The sequence below is a fragment of the Mustelus asterias genome, chromosome 8, assembly GCF_964213995.1.
Source record: "Mustelus asterias chromosome 8, sMusAst1.hap1.1, whole genome shotgun sequence".
NCBI lineage: Eukaryota > Metazoa > Chordata > Chondrichthyes > Carcharhiniformes > Triakidae > Mustelus > Mustelus asterias.
In genome coordinates, this window is record NC_135808.1 from 115480681 (window position 1) to 115494818 (window position 14138).

Genomic DNA, 14138 nt, shown 5'->3' on the forward strand with positions numbered 1-14138 from the left:
TCACCAGTATGTTGCCTGGTCTCGAGGGCATTGGCTATGAGGAGAGGTTGAATAAACTAGGATTGTTTTCACTAGAAAGACGGAGACTGGGGAAGGCCTGATAGAGGTCCACAAAATTACGAGAGGCATAGACAGGGTGGATAGTCAGAGGCTTTTTCCCCAGGGTGGAAGTGTCAATTACAAGGGGGCACAGGTTCAAGGTGAGAAGGGGAAAGTTTAAGGGAGATGTGCGGGGGAAGTTTTTCATGCAGAGAGTGGTGGGTGCCTGGAACGCGCTGTCAGAGGGGGTGGTGGAAGCAAGCACATTAGCAACATTTAAGAGACATCTGGAAGGGTACATGAATAGGGAGGGAATAGAGGGATACGGACCAAGTAAGGGCAGAAGGTTTTTTTTTTGTTTAGTTAGGGCATCATGATCGGCACAGGCTTGGAGGGCAGAAGGGCCTGTTCCTGTGCTGTACTTTTCTTTGTTCTTTATTCTTTGTTCTTGAAACTGGTAAGGGAATGGAGAGATAAGTCAATGCAGTGGATTCGATAGGTTAGATGGGTAAGTTTGGAACCAGGTGGGAGCAGTCCCATCCAGCTGGACATAGATAAGCAGGACGATGGTGCAGTCAACTGTATCAAAGGCCACAGGCAGTTCAAATAGGATGAGGGAAAGTTTACTTCTGTCAAGGTCACATAGGATGTCATCTATGACGTTGATAAAAAGCTGTTTCCTTACTGTGGCAGAGGTGGAAACCTGATAGGAGGAATTTAAGCATGGAGTTCCGGGAAAGATGGCCACGACTTTGGGAAGCGACAGTGTGTTCAAGAACTTTGGAAAGGAAAAGGAGGTTGGAGATGGGATAGTCATTTGCGAGGGCAGTGGGTCAAAGTTTTTTTTTGAGGAGAGGTTTGACAACAGCAGATTTCAAGGACAGGGGAGGCAACACCTGAAGCATTTACAATATTGTCCATCATGGAAGGGAAGTAGGTGGTCAGCAATGTAGTGGGAATAGCGGCAAGAGAGCTGGAGTTGGCTTTCATGAACAATATGAGCAAAGAGAGGGCATGAGGAGAGAAAGGAGAGAAACTAGAGAAGGATGCAAATTCAAAGTTAGCCCATGAGCTAAGGGAAGGAAATAAAGTGGCAGAGGCAGCTGATTGGAAATTCTCAATTGTTGTGAGAGAGAAATCTATGAGCCCCTTGCATTTGTTATTGGAGGTGAGGATGGTGGAGGAGACAGGTTTAAGGAGAAAGGTTTAAAAAGGTGGCTTGTGACAGAGAAAAGAATCATTGGTGGGGGGGGGGGGGGGGGGTGATCGGCCAGGGGTGGGGAATGTATTGGGGTGATATTCGAGGGTGGGGGGAAGGAGGAGCTGACAGATCTCCCTGTTCTGTCGCAAAGAACACTGAGAGATCTGCGCATGCACAATAGAGCCGTCTAGCTTTGAGCAGCCGCCTTTCCGGCAAGAATAGACTCCATCCACTCCCTCTACTGGCGTGAATCACACTTTGCCTCTTCTTTTGCACTATGTGGCATAAGATCGTGTCTGAAAGCTCGCTGAAAAAATGGGCACGATTCTTTCCCGTGTCCACATTCGTTCGGCACTGAGGATTTATTTGGTAAGATCGTCCCCTTTTTATTTTAGAATAGTGCTTATGACAAGTGGAAGCCAGGCCCAGTGTGTGATCCAATCAAATCTGGCAGTGAGTGACTGAACCAGTTGGCCATCATATTAGGCTTAGTGACAATTGGAATGCAGCATATCTGAAAGGGAAATTATAATTAACTGTGTTCCTGATCACCAGCAGTATTTCAATCCAGCCCTAGGAGTGGCATGGTGGCACAGTGGTTAGCTTTGCTGCCTCATAACGCCAGGGACCCAGGTTCAATTCCATCCACGGGTGACATTCTCCTCGTGTCTGCGAGGGTTTCCTCCGAGTGCTCCAGTTTCCTCCCACACTCCAAAGATGTGCGGGTTAGGTTTATTGGCCATGCTAAATTGTCCCTTAGTGTCAGGGAGATGAGCAGGGTAAATAACTAGTGCTGCGGGTATAGGGCCTGGGTGGGATTGTTGTCGGTGCAGGCACGATGGGCCAAATGGTCTCTTTCTGCACTGTATGGATTCTATGATTCTATGGTATGATATTTTTTAAATTACCTTGGCGCCTGTTGTCTTTAGTGGAGATTGAGGATAGAGGAAGGAGATAATAGGGAATGACATGCACTGTAACATGATGCCCCATAGTATCTTGGCAGAACAGCATGTTCCTTGAGTTTTGAGCAATGTTCCCGCTAAGGTGCATGCATGCATGGCACGTAGCAACCAAGAATAAATGCAGACCCTGTTCTGTGAGAAATAATGCAGCCACACAAAAAAACAATCTAAACGAGTAAATTTTAAGGGAACATAAACTGTGTGTGTGTGTTAATCATTTATCTTTTAATTGCTTATGTTCATATAGCATATTAATCAGCTTGTTTCCATGATACTTTAATTTTTCTATCTACTCAAATTCAGGCTAAGAGTCAATTCAAACACCGTTCCACAGCAAACAACGTGGAGATTTTTGTCCCAGTTCCCAGCGATGCCGATTCACCAAAGTTCAAGACCAGTACAGGCAGTGCAAAATGGCTGCCAGAAAAGAATGTTGTCCTCTGGTCAATCAAGTCCTTCCCTGTGAGTAATGCGGAAAGTTCACGATATTAATGTTAAAGTGCAGCAGGTCAGAGCTCAGACTGGTGCTGACATAAAGTAGTGAGATATAATTGGCTTGCCCACCCTCTGCCATGGTGAATTTTGTGGCAAAGGGAGTATAATCAGATGGGTGGGGGATGGGAACCCATCACTTTCCTGCTGCCACTCCGATTATGTCTGTGGCAGGAATGCCAAGTGGATGACCCTTAAGTGGGCAGTTAATTTAAAGCTCTCTTCCTGCCATTGCTGGAAGAGGGCACAACAGGCAAGCCCAGGCAGAGATGCTTGCCAGATTCTTGGGATGGGGGAAGGGGGCGGGGGGTGGCGGGCGGGCGGTGCAGAGCGGAGGATAGAGAAGGAGGTGGGGGGAGCAGAGTTCTCTCTTCCTCAGTGCCTGATCAAGCGACGCAACATTAGCAAAAGATTAGCCTGCTGAGAGTCAAACCCTGCAGACCTGCCAATACAATAGAGGAGGAATTTCTGGAGTCTGTACGGGTTGGTTTCCTGGGGCAATACATTGAAGATCCAGAAAGGGAATAAGCCATCTTGGACTGGGTATTGTGCAACGAGAAAAGATTAGTTGGTATTAAATCCTGCCCCTTATTGTAAGCTAGGGAAAAGTGGGTCAGTCAAACCCTCTCATAGAGAGATCTATGCTTTATATTTTACTGAAGTCTGTAGTTCACTGAGGCTTTGAGATAACTGTTCAGAGGGCTCCTTTATCCCAAATAAAGTAAAATAGCGAAAGTAATAAGATTAACATAGTTTGAATAATTGCAGCTCTTCCAGCACTCTATTGTAAGGCTCTGTTTCCTGCTTGTGACCACCTCCTGTTTTTGTTATTCTCAGGGTGGTAAGGAGTACTTGATGCGAGCTCACTTTGGCCTCCCAAGTGTTGAGAGTGAGGAGCAGGAGGGGAAGCCACCCATTACCGTCAAGTTTGAAATTCCATATTTCACCGTCTCTGGAATTCAGGTCAGCGTTTTATTAGGAAATCTGAAACCTGATGTTTAAACGTTTGTTTCCTGCTGTTCTTTTCAAAGGTAGATTGGGATTGAATCATAGAACCATACAGCACAGAAGAGGCCCTTCGGCCCCTAGAGTCCATACCAACACATGAGAAAGACCTGAATTTCCACCTAATCCCATCTGCCAGCACTTGGCCCATTGCCTTGAATGTTATGATGTGCCAAGTGCTCATCCAGGTACTTTTTAATGGATGTGAGGCAACCCGCCTCTACCACCCTCCCAGGCAGCGCATTCCAGACCGTCACCACCCTCTGAGTAAAAAAAGTTTCTCCTCATCCTCCTTTGGAATGAAACAAATTCACCTAGTTGAAAGAACGTGAAATGCGAAGAAAATGGATGCTGCCATCAAACGTGGCAGGACCTCTGTGTCCTAGAGATTTCCCAGGTTCCTATCACACTCCTCACTCCTTCCCTATCTCCATGTGAATGTCAAGGCCAGTCAGTGTATTGACCTGCTCTATGTGAGTTCCCCATTGCAACCTGCTAGACACCAGAGGATGGCGTTGGGAGGGAGTCGTGGTTCAAGTCATCAATAACATTAATAGAAAGCAAGGCAGACACTCAATGGCAATAATCAATTGAGGGACACAGATTGTGAGCTTTGAGGTTGCTCAGATGGACCAAACTGGTCGTTGTTGATCCTATGATAACAATCTCACACCATGATTGTATTCTTACTCCCAATTCTACAGTGTAAGGTTGTAATCTACCTTCAGAAAACACCATGGGGAGAATACTCAAGTCCCTGGCTGGCGGGTTAGCACAGTAAGAAGTCTAACAACACCAGGTTAAAGTCCAACAGGTTTATCTGGTAGCAAAAGCCAAGTAAACCTGTTGGACTTTAACCTGGTGTTGTTAGACTTCTCACTGTGTTTACCCCAGTCCAACGCCGGCATCTCCACATCGTGGCGGGTTAGCAGACAGCTGTGCCTGATGTGGCCTTCCCACCCCCCCTCCTTTCTGTCCCTGACCTGTCTACAATTTTAACTTGCCCCAGATGAGGCCCTCAAGTGGTTAATTATTTTCCTGCCAATTTTGAGGCTGGCAGGCAGCAAGGGGAGGGGTGCCCATCAGATTACCCAGCTCGGACCTTGGGCAGGAAGAGGTTAGGGAGGGTGAGGGTTGGGGAGAGGCACTGGTTTCCTGATGTCCAGGTTTAGGTGGATTGACCATGTTAAATTGTCCCTTATTGTTCCAAGGTATGTGAGTTAGGGGGATTAGTGGGGTTAATCCTCCTTCTGTACTGTAGGGATTCGATGATTGTGTGTAAATGTAATATCCAGCAACAAGCAGCACTGGTAACTCTCTGCCACTGCTGAAATTAGTTTTTTCCTATATTCCAGTTCAGGCACATTTGTTTAGTTGCGTTCACAGCGCTCCAGCAGAAACATGCATTGAAAATAAAACGGCAATGAGAATAGGCCAGACCCAAAGAGGTTTTACAAAATTCATTATAAAGAGCGTGTAATACTCAGGTTTGTTTTAAACCAGGTGCGTTACCTGAAGATCATTGAAAAGAGTGGCTATCAAGCTCTCCCCTGGGTTCGTTACATCACTCAGAGCGGAGGTAAGCAATTGGGTGTCAAAAAACAATCAATGCTATTATTATTTAGGCTTTTTTATAATTCTACACAATTTTGCTTTTAGTTTTAGCTCCAATATTTATCTACATCTCCAATACTTTTATAAATAGGGCAGTACAGTGGCACGAGGGTGGCACAGTGATTAGCACTGTTGCCTCACAGCGCCAGGGATCTGGGTTCGTTTCTCGGCATGGGTCACTATCTGTGTGTAGTCTGCACGCTCTCGCGTGTCTGCGTGGGTTTCCTCCGGGTGCTGCAGTTTCATCCCACAGTCCGAAAGACGTGCTGGTTAGGTGCATTGGCCGTGCTAAAAACAGGCGCCGGAGTGTGTTGACTCGGGGACTTTCACAATAACTTTATTGCAGTGTTAATGTAAGCCTTACTTGTGACACTAATAAATAAAATATAAACAGAGGTATTCAAACTAAATCACAACATTTGTTTGATGCCCTTCTTAATTCAGCAGCTGAACCTTTGATTCCTAAAGGCTCCAGAACCATCCTGGAGGTTGGCGACCTTATCATGTGCTATTCCTGCCTTTGCTAAAACACAGCTAAGCCATGGGCAGAATTTTCCCAGCTCGCTCGCCACAGGAATCGTAGCAGGCAGGGTTGAACCATGCGACAGTCCATTGACCTCGGGTGGGATTTTCCAGCCTTGGTGTGAGTACGGCCGGAAAATCCCGCCCATCGTACCTCTGAAAAATTTTAGAAAGCCAGATATATGGGACAGGTTTAATAGAATGGGCGGCATGGTGGCACAGTGGTTAGCACTGCTACCTCACAGCGCCAGGGACCCGGGTTCGATTCTAGCCTCGGGTGACTGTCTGTGTGGAGTTTGCACGTTCTCCCACGTGTCTGCGTGGGTTTCCTCCGGATGCTCCGGTTTCCTCCCACAGTCCAAAGATACATACATAGATACATAGAACAGTACAGCACAGTACAGGCCCTTCGGCCCACGATGTTGTGCCGAGCTTTATCTGAAACCAAGATCAAGCTATCCCACTCCCTACCATCCTGGTGTGCTCCATGTGCCTATCCAATAACCACTTAAATGTTCCTAAAGTGTCCGACTCCACTATCACAGCAGGCAGTCCATTCCACACCCCAACCACTCTCTGAGTAAAGAACCTACCTCGGACATCCCTCCTATATCTCCCACCATGAACCTTATAGTTATGCCCCCTCGTAACAGCTACATCCACCCGAGGAAATAGTCTCTGATGTGCAGGTTAGGTGGATTGGTCATGCTAAATTGCCCCGCAGCGTCAGGGGGACCGGCTAGGGTAAATGTATGGGGATAGGGCTGAGGTGGGATTCTGGTCGGTGCAGACTCAATGGGCCAAATGGACTTCTTCTGCACTGTCAGATTCTATGAATGCGTCATCCTTTTGCAATCATTTTAGGAAAGTGGCACATTTTTGACACCACTCTGGAGGTTATCCTTGCAAACCTGTTGGGTATAACCATAAGCAAAGTAGCTGAACAATCGTGTGCACCTGAAATGCGGATCTGCACCGTGATCTTTCTGATGTAATCAATCCAGCAGTGTTCTTACAGTCTGGTATCCAGGCAACCTGTTGAGTAAACAAAGGTCATCAAATTACAAGAGAGCGATTATATGTGTTCAATTCCGCAACAAATCCCACTGTTTGCAGTCACCCATAGTGCAAACAGGAAGGTCAGGGAGAATGGCTTTAATATCTGGCACAGCAGGCGATCTGAACTCAAGATTTTGATGCAATTTTCAGTCTTGATCCGAAAGTCGTTATTTGGGAGAGGGGAGGTTTCTTTGAGAGTTAGAGTATGCTACTTGCGACTGATAGTTAGCCCTTCCTTTGATTGCTTTGTCTCTCTGGTTTGTATTCCAGATTATCAACTGCGCACAAATCAATAGGGGCTCTGCTAGCCCCTGAAACTCCAGCATTTGAAAGAACACAATTTGTGAACAAGGTTACATTTTGAAAAAAAAAGGAATCTTAACTCTGACTCCACAAAGCTTCGAGATCATGGAAACTACAGAGCGAAAAGTCAAAACACAGTTCCTACCAAACAAGATAGGAAAATGTGACTTGTCACTGATGTACCATCTCCTTATTGCTTCTGGGATATATGTTAGGTTAATATTTCATTATTGTTCCTTCACTGTTACCTGGAAACAGTTGGATGAATGCTGCTGGGCAGGTTAATTGCTGCACCCTGCTGGATTTTCTGTCTCACAGTGTAATTTCTGAAGCTACGGACTCAGGAGACCATTAAAGCAATGCTGCTTCAACCCTTTCAATGCACTGATCCGGAGGAAGGTTTGCTGTCTTTGACATAAGCATCTCCACTTGGAGCCATGAGGAGGTTCTGCTACCTTTGCCTGCATGCAACTTTTTTGGTCCTTCACTCTTCACGTCCCCCCCCCCCCCCCCCTCCCAACCTCATCTCACAACCAAATCCCAAATTGTCCCTGTGCTTCCTTGCTCTTTATGTTGGGATGCACCTCTGGAATCAGAAGTGAAGGTTCACTTCCATGAGCTCTGTATTCTCTCATTGACTGAGCAAAAGTAATTGGAAAAAAGGTCATAAACAATAGACAAAAAGAAAACACAGTGAAAGAAATAGGCTAGATTTTCTTGTTGCCTGCTTGAGATCCATGATATTGACCATCGGACTTTTGTACTCCACTATCTCACTGAACAAGAAGCATCCACTATCTTGTGGGCAGATATATTTATGTAAGGCCACCATGTTTTTTTCTCATGATCTGCTGCATGCAGTGAGGCAGTGGCGTAGTGGTATTGTCACTGGACTAGTAACCCTGAGACCCAAGGTAGTGCTTTGGGGACCTGGGTTCGAATCCCACCATGACAAATGGTGAAATTTGAATGAAATAAAAAAATCTGGAATTAAATGTCTAATGATGACCATGAAAACATTGTCGATTTTATAAAAACCTATCTGGTTCACTGATGTCCTTTCAGGAAGGAAATCCGCCATCCTTACCTGGTCTGGTCTATATGTGACTCAAGAATCACACCAATGTGGTTGACTCTTAAAATGCCCTCCGGAATAGGCAATAAATGCTGGCCCAGCCAGTGATACCCACATCCCATGAACAAATAAAATGCTATTTCTCAAAAATCCCGCCAATTTGGTACCATTACTGTTACTTATTCAAACACCCGGGGTGGCTTACCACTGAGTTTTCTATTTGAATGTAAGTTTAAAGAGCTCACTGAGGAGATTATCTGGTCACTTACTGGTGGCCAGTTCAGTGTGGGAGCTGGCCAATCCCCACACTGTCACAACCAGCAGGATGCCCAACTAGCAGCTGGACCTGATGGGTGGCACAGTGGTTTGCATTGCTGCCTCACAGCGCCAGAGACCCAGGTTGAATCCTGGCCTTGGGTCACTGTGCAGAATCTGCACATTCTCCGTGGGTTTCCTCCCACAGATTGAAAGACGTGCTGGTTAGGTGCATTGGCCATGCTAAATTCTCCCTCAGTGTACCCGAACAGGCCACAGAGTGTGGCAGCTAGGGGATTTTCACAGTAACTTCATTGCAGTGTTAATGTAAACCTACTTGTGACACTAATAAATAAACTTAAACTAGGAGTAATTTTGTAAGTTGGGAGTCCCTGATCATGCTTCCTTTACTTGGAAATGTTGGAACCCAGAACCCCAAGAGCAGCAGATTGAGCTTCCACTGAACTTGAAGGCTCCATAACTGGGTACCAGGCTGCCTGTGATCAGGAAAGCCAACTCATCCTGAGACCTAACCAGTAGCCCTAAAAAGGTAAGGCTGCAGCCAGCTGGGGAGACGATGGCCTACTGGTATTATCGCTAGAATATTAATCCAGAAACTCAGCTAAAGTCCTGGGACCCAGGTTTGAATCCCACCATGGCAGATGGTGGAATTTGAATTCAATTTTTAAACATCTGGAATTAAGAATCTACTGATGACCATGAAACCATATATCGATTGTCGCAAAAACCCATCTGGTTCACTAATTTCTGTTAGGGAGGGAAGTTAGCTGTCCTTACCTAGTCTGGCCTACATGTGACCCCAGAGCCACAGTGATGTGGTTGACTCTTAACTTCCCCCTGAAATGGCCAAGCAAGACATTCAGTACAAAGGCAGCTAGGGATCATAGAAACCCTACAGTGTAGAAGGAGGCCATTCGGCCCATCGAGTCTGCACCGACCACAATCCCACCCAGGCCCTACCCCCACATATTTTACCCGCTAATCCCTCTAACCTACGCATCTCAGGGGCAATTTTAACCTGGCCAATCAACCTAGCCCGCACATCTTTGGACTGTGGGAGGAAACCGGAGCACCCGGAGGAAACCCACGCAAACACGAGGAGAATGTGCAAACTCCACACAGACAGTGACCCGAGCCGGGAATCGAACCCGGGACCCTGGAGCTGTGAAGCAGCAGTGCTAACCACTGTGCTACCGTGCCGGGTAATTGATGCTGACCAGCCAGCGACGCCCATGTCCACGAATGAATAAAAAAAAATAAAGGGAAGTTTGTTAGATTGTATTTATCTGATTGTGGATCTGGGAGGTGGAGGGGTGCTCCTTCTGACCACACATTAAATCACAGGCTTGCTGCTGACCATAGTTTTATTACGTGGGGCAGCCTGTCCTGCCAGGAGAAATGGAGCATGTTAGTACAGGGCTGGCTGTAACGATGTGCATGCGAGGCCAGGTTTTGTGGAAGATACCACAAGTTTAGGAAGCGAGGGGTATAATTGTGAGGATAATGCGCAGAGTGTGCAAGAACCAGCAGAGGGAGTTTGAGTGAGGCGTGCTGTTGTAATTGGAATAGATGGTAGAGTACAGGGAAGAGAAGGCTCAGGAGGTAACAAGTCAGTTTAGGCCTCAGCAGAGTGTAAGTGAGATGCGAATGGGAATCTTAGTAGCTGTGGTCAGGCGATTGAATTTTATTTTCCTACGCTCCAGCCAGCTTCTGGCTGTTATACCCTTTGTACTCACTGGCCTCAACCACCTCAACCCACAGTTACCAAACTACCTGCTTTGGCACCTTCTCCCATGGAAACTGGGCCCATTCCTTCTTCTGACCACCCTCACATGAACCTCCACAGGGCTGTCTAAAGATCTTGAGGCCTTTGCCATCCTCAAACTCACTGTATTCTCCACTTTCAAACACACAGTACGGGCAAAGTACACCTCAGATTTAAAAGTCTCCCTTTAAATGGCTTAACCGCTGCCCCATTATACAGCAGTCCCAGTGGGCAAACTGCCAGCAACCATTGGGAGTAGCATTTCCAGAGAGGCACAAAGCCAAGTTTGGGTTGTTAGTCTTGCCCACGTCATTGGGTGGTGGCCCTGCCCACAAGACCCCATTTTGGGTGGAAGCTGAATTCCTCTGCCAGTAACCCTCGGTTATTTTGTTATTTAATCTATTCATTCCTCCGGTTCTTGCTTCATCACTCCCTAGTGTAAAGTTTTTGTGTTCTGTTTTATTGTTGCTTAGTATGTAGGCACTAGGGGACAATTAAAGCTACAGGCTGCACTTTGCGTTCAGCTGTGAATGAATAGCATCAGTCTTTCACTACACCTACACTTGCCAACAGACCGCCTATGGGATTTTGCACTGGAATTTGCTGCAAGTTAGAAAGCCAGTTTGAGGCAATGCTCTCTACATGGGATCTGGAAACGATATGAACAAGGTATGTAACTGTGCACCTCCTCAGGCAACCAGATTAAACTGTTAATAAGCAGTGCAGTGTCTGAAACAGGAAATGTTACTGCAAATATTTAATTCAATATCAAACTAGGTACAAAAAGCAAAATAAAGAGTGGGAAAGAAAGATATGATTAAGAAGAGAGAGATAAAAGCAGAAAGACTAAAAAAAAACTATTTTTATTTTTCTTAAATCTCCATCAGGGCGGCAAGGTGGCACAATGGTTAGCATTGCTGCCTCACAGGTACTGGAGTGTGGCGACTTCAGGAATCTCACAGTAACTTCATTGAAGTGTTAATGTAAGCCTTACTTGTGACTAATAAATAAATAAACTTATAAATAAACAGCGCCAGGGCTCCATTCCTGGCTTGGGTCACTGTCTGTGCATAACCTGCACATTCTCCATGTGTCTGCATGAGTTTCTCCGGGTGCTCCAGTTTCATCCCACAGTCCAAAAGACGTGCTGGTTAGGTGCATTGGCCATGCTAAATTCTCCCTCATTGTACCCAAACAGGCGCCAGAGTGTGGTGACTAGGGAATTTCACAGTAACTTCATTGCAGTGTTAATGTAAGCCTACTTGTGACACTAATAAATAAACTTTAAAACAATTATCAAAACATGAAGGAATGAAACTCCAAACTTGTAAAAAAAAATATTTTCGGTGCCAGAGACGTTTTCTGGCAATAATTAAGATATATCACAGTTAAAAGAAATAATTTCAATGGAGTAAGTAAGCCCCAAGTTTTTCTCATGTTTCTAGGAAGTATTGTGTCAATTACAAGGGGGCACAGGTTCAAGGTGAGAGGGGGAAAGTTTCAGGGAGATGTGCAGGGGAATTCTTTCACACAGAGAGTAGTGCGTGCCTGGAACATGCTGCTAGAGGAGGTGGTGGAAGCTGGCGCATTTAAGAGGCATCTGGATGGGTCCATGAATAGGGAGGAAATAGCGGGATACAGACCGAGTAAGGGCAGAAGGTTTTTTTTAGTTTAGTTAGGGCATCATGATTGGCACAGGCTTGGAGGGCCAAAGGGCCTGTTCTTGAGCTGTACTTTTCTTTGTCCTTTGTATTACAGCATTGTTGAATTACAGCAACTTCACACAATTCATTTGTTCCAATACTGTGTCTCCGGGTAAAATAAAGGTATTGTGAAGCTTCTGGAGAGCAGGACAACACAGACAGCAACTTCCTGATTTCCATATTTAACTGCGTGCATGCTGGAGATTGTTACCCAAATTTCTTCACTGTAATAGTGAGCACAGCTAGCCTCACCATGATTCCTACAGTGACTTTCAGCTTTACACATTCAGAATGTTATATTCTCCTCCCCACACAAATGCTGTTTTCCCTGCACTATCAGCCACTAGTTGGACCCCCCCGCCCCGGCCCCCAACCTTTCAGGTGCCACATTCAGGCTCAGTCTAACTAATGAGGCTGTTGGATTTTCACTTTGGTGAATCGCTTATTGAGCATCGGGACAGCTCATTGCTGCTATGACGATTAACCTGAAGCTAAAAGCTGTTGAGAACCTCCTGCTGATGGGTTTGGGAGGTGCGTGGACACACCGCCGCGTTTCAGGCACAAGTTTAAAATGTCCACCTTTGTGTCTTATTAACCAGAGCAGGAAGGAGTTCAGCAGCAAGATAAAGGCAAAATACTGCGGATGCTGCAATCTGAAACAGAAACAGAAACACTGGAAAATCTCAGCAGGTCTGACAGCATCTGTGGAGAGAGAATACAACCAACGTTTTGAAACATTAGTTCTACTCTCCACAGATGCATTCAGACTTGCTGAGTTTCTCCAGCATTTTCTGTTTTTGTTGTGTTAAGAATTCAGCAGGAATTGATGAATGACATTTGTTCCATTCCTTCACCTGTCTCCCTGGTGTACGCTGATCCACACTGGCTCCCAGTTAAACATTGCCTCCATTTTAAAAGTCTCATCTATTTTTCCAATCCCTCAAACCCCTCACCTCTCCCAATCTGTTTCATAGTAAGAAGTCTCACGACATCAGGTTAAAGTCCAACAGGTTTATTTGTAATCATGAGCTTTTGAAGCGCTGCTCCTTCATCAGGTGATGAAGGATTCCAAATAAACCTGTTGGACTTTAACGTGGTGTTGTGAGACTTCTTACAGTGCTCACCCCAGTCCAATTCCGGCCTTGGGTCACTGTCTGTGTGGAGTTTGCACTTTCTCCCCGTGTCTGTGTGGGTTTCCTCCGGGTGCTCCGGTTTCCTCCCACAGTCCAAAGATGGGTGGGTTAGGTTGAGTGGCCATGCTAAATTGACCCTAGTGTTAGAGGGATTAGCATGGTAAATGTGTGGGGTTACAGGAATAGGGCCTCTGTGGGATTGTGGTCGGTACAGACTCGGTGGGCTGAATGGCCTCCTCCTGTACTTTAGGGATTCTATGGATCCTATGGAATCTCTTTAATACCCTCCAGCCCTACAATCCTCAAAGTTACCTGCATTCCACCAATTCTGGCCTTCTGAAAATCCTTGTTTTAATTATTCCCCTTTTGGCGATTGTGCCTTCAACTCCCTGAACCCTACGCTTTGGAATTCCCGCTCCTTCTACAACTTTCCTCCTTTAAACCGTTCCTTAAAACCTACACCTTTGACCAAGGTTTTGCTTACCTGCGTCTAATATTTCATTGTGTGTCATATTTGACTTTATAATGTCCCTGTGAAGCATCTTGGGATGTCTTATTATGTTAAAGGCATTATATAAATGTAAGTTATTGTTGTTGTTGAAAGGATCATGTCAACGTGAAGCTTTTACCAACAAAACTAATTGATCTCAATAACAGCCGGGTATAAGGCAGAATAAATTGCTGCATCGCTAATCTAATAGCTATTATACTGTGTGCATTTTGATCACACTATCTTTGAAATAATACTGAGGTACCAGTAGGGTATCACAAAAGAATTACAATAATGATTCAGGGACCTGGAGATTTTAAGATGTAAATAGAGATTTGCAAATTTAATGTCTCGCTACTGGAGTAAAGATTATGAAAGGGCAGGATTCTTGTGTCTGAGAGTCATGGATATTGCGCTTAAAGTGAGTTATTTAATTTCCCCTTTCACAAGTTACTAGCACCTGTGTAAATGGAGACTTGTGTGAAATCTGAGATGA

The 14138-nt window shown here is 45.5% G+C and overlaps 1 protein-coding gene across 2 annotated transcripts in view; it reads left to right on the forward strand.

Moving 5' to 3' along the window:
• The window catches only part of ap1m3 (adaptor related protein complex 1 subunit mu 3), a 68664-nt gene extending 60457 nt beyond the window's left edge, over positions 1–8207 (forward strand). For both annotated transcript variants that reach the window (XM_078218799.1, XM_078218798.1), the window contains exons 9-12: positions 2509–2667; positions 3535–3660; positions 5206–5281; positions 7168–8207. In XM_078218799.1, the coding sequence (XP_078074925.1) occupies positions 2509–2667; positions 3535–3660; positions 5206–5281; positions 7168–7193 (387 nt within the window). In that variant the 3' untranslated portion in view covers positions 7194–8207. The remainder of the gene's footprint in view (positions 1–2508; positions 2668–3534; positions 3661–5205; positions 5282–7167) is intronic.
• Positions 8208–14138: the final 5931 nt, after the last annotated feature.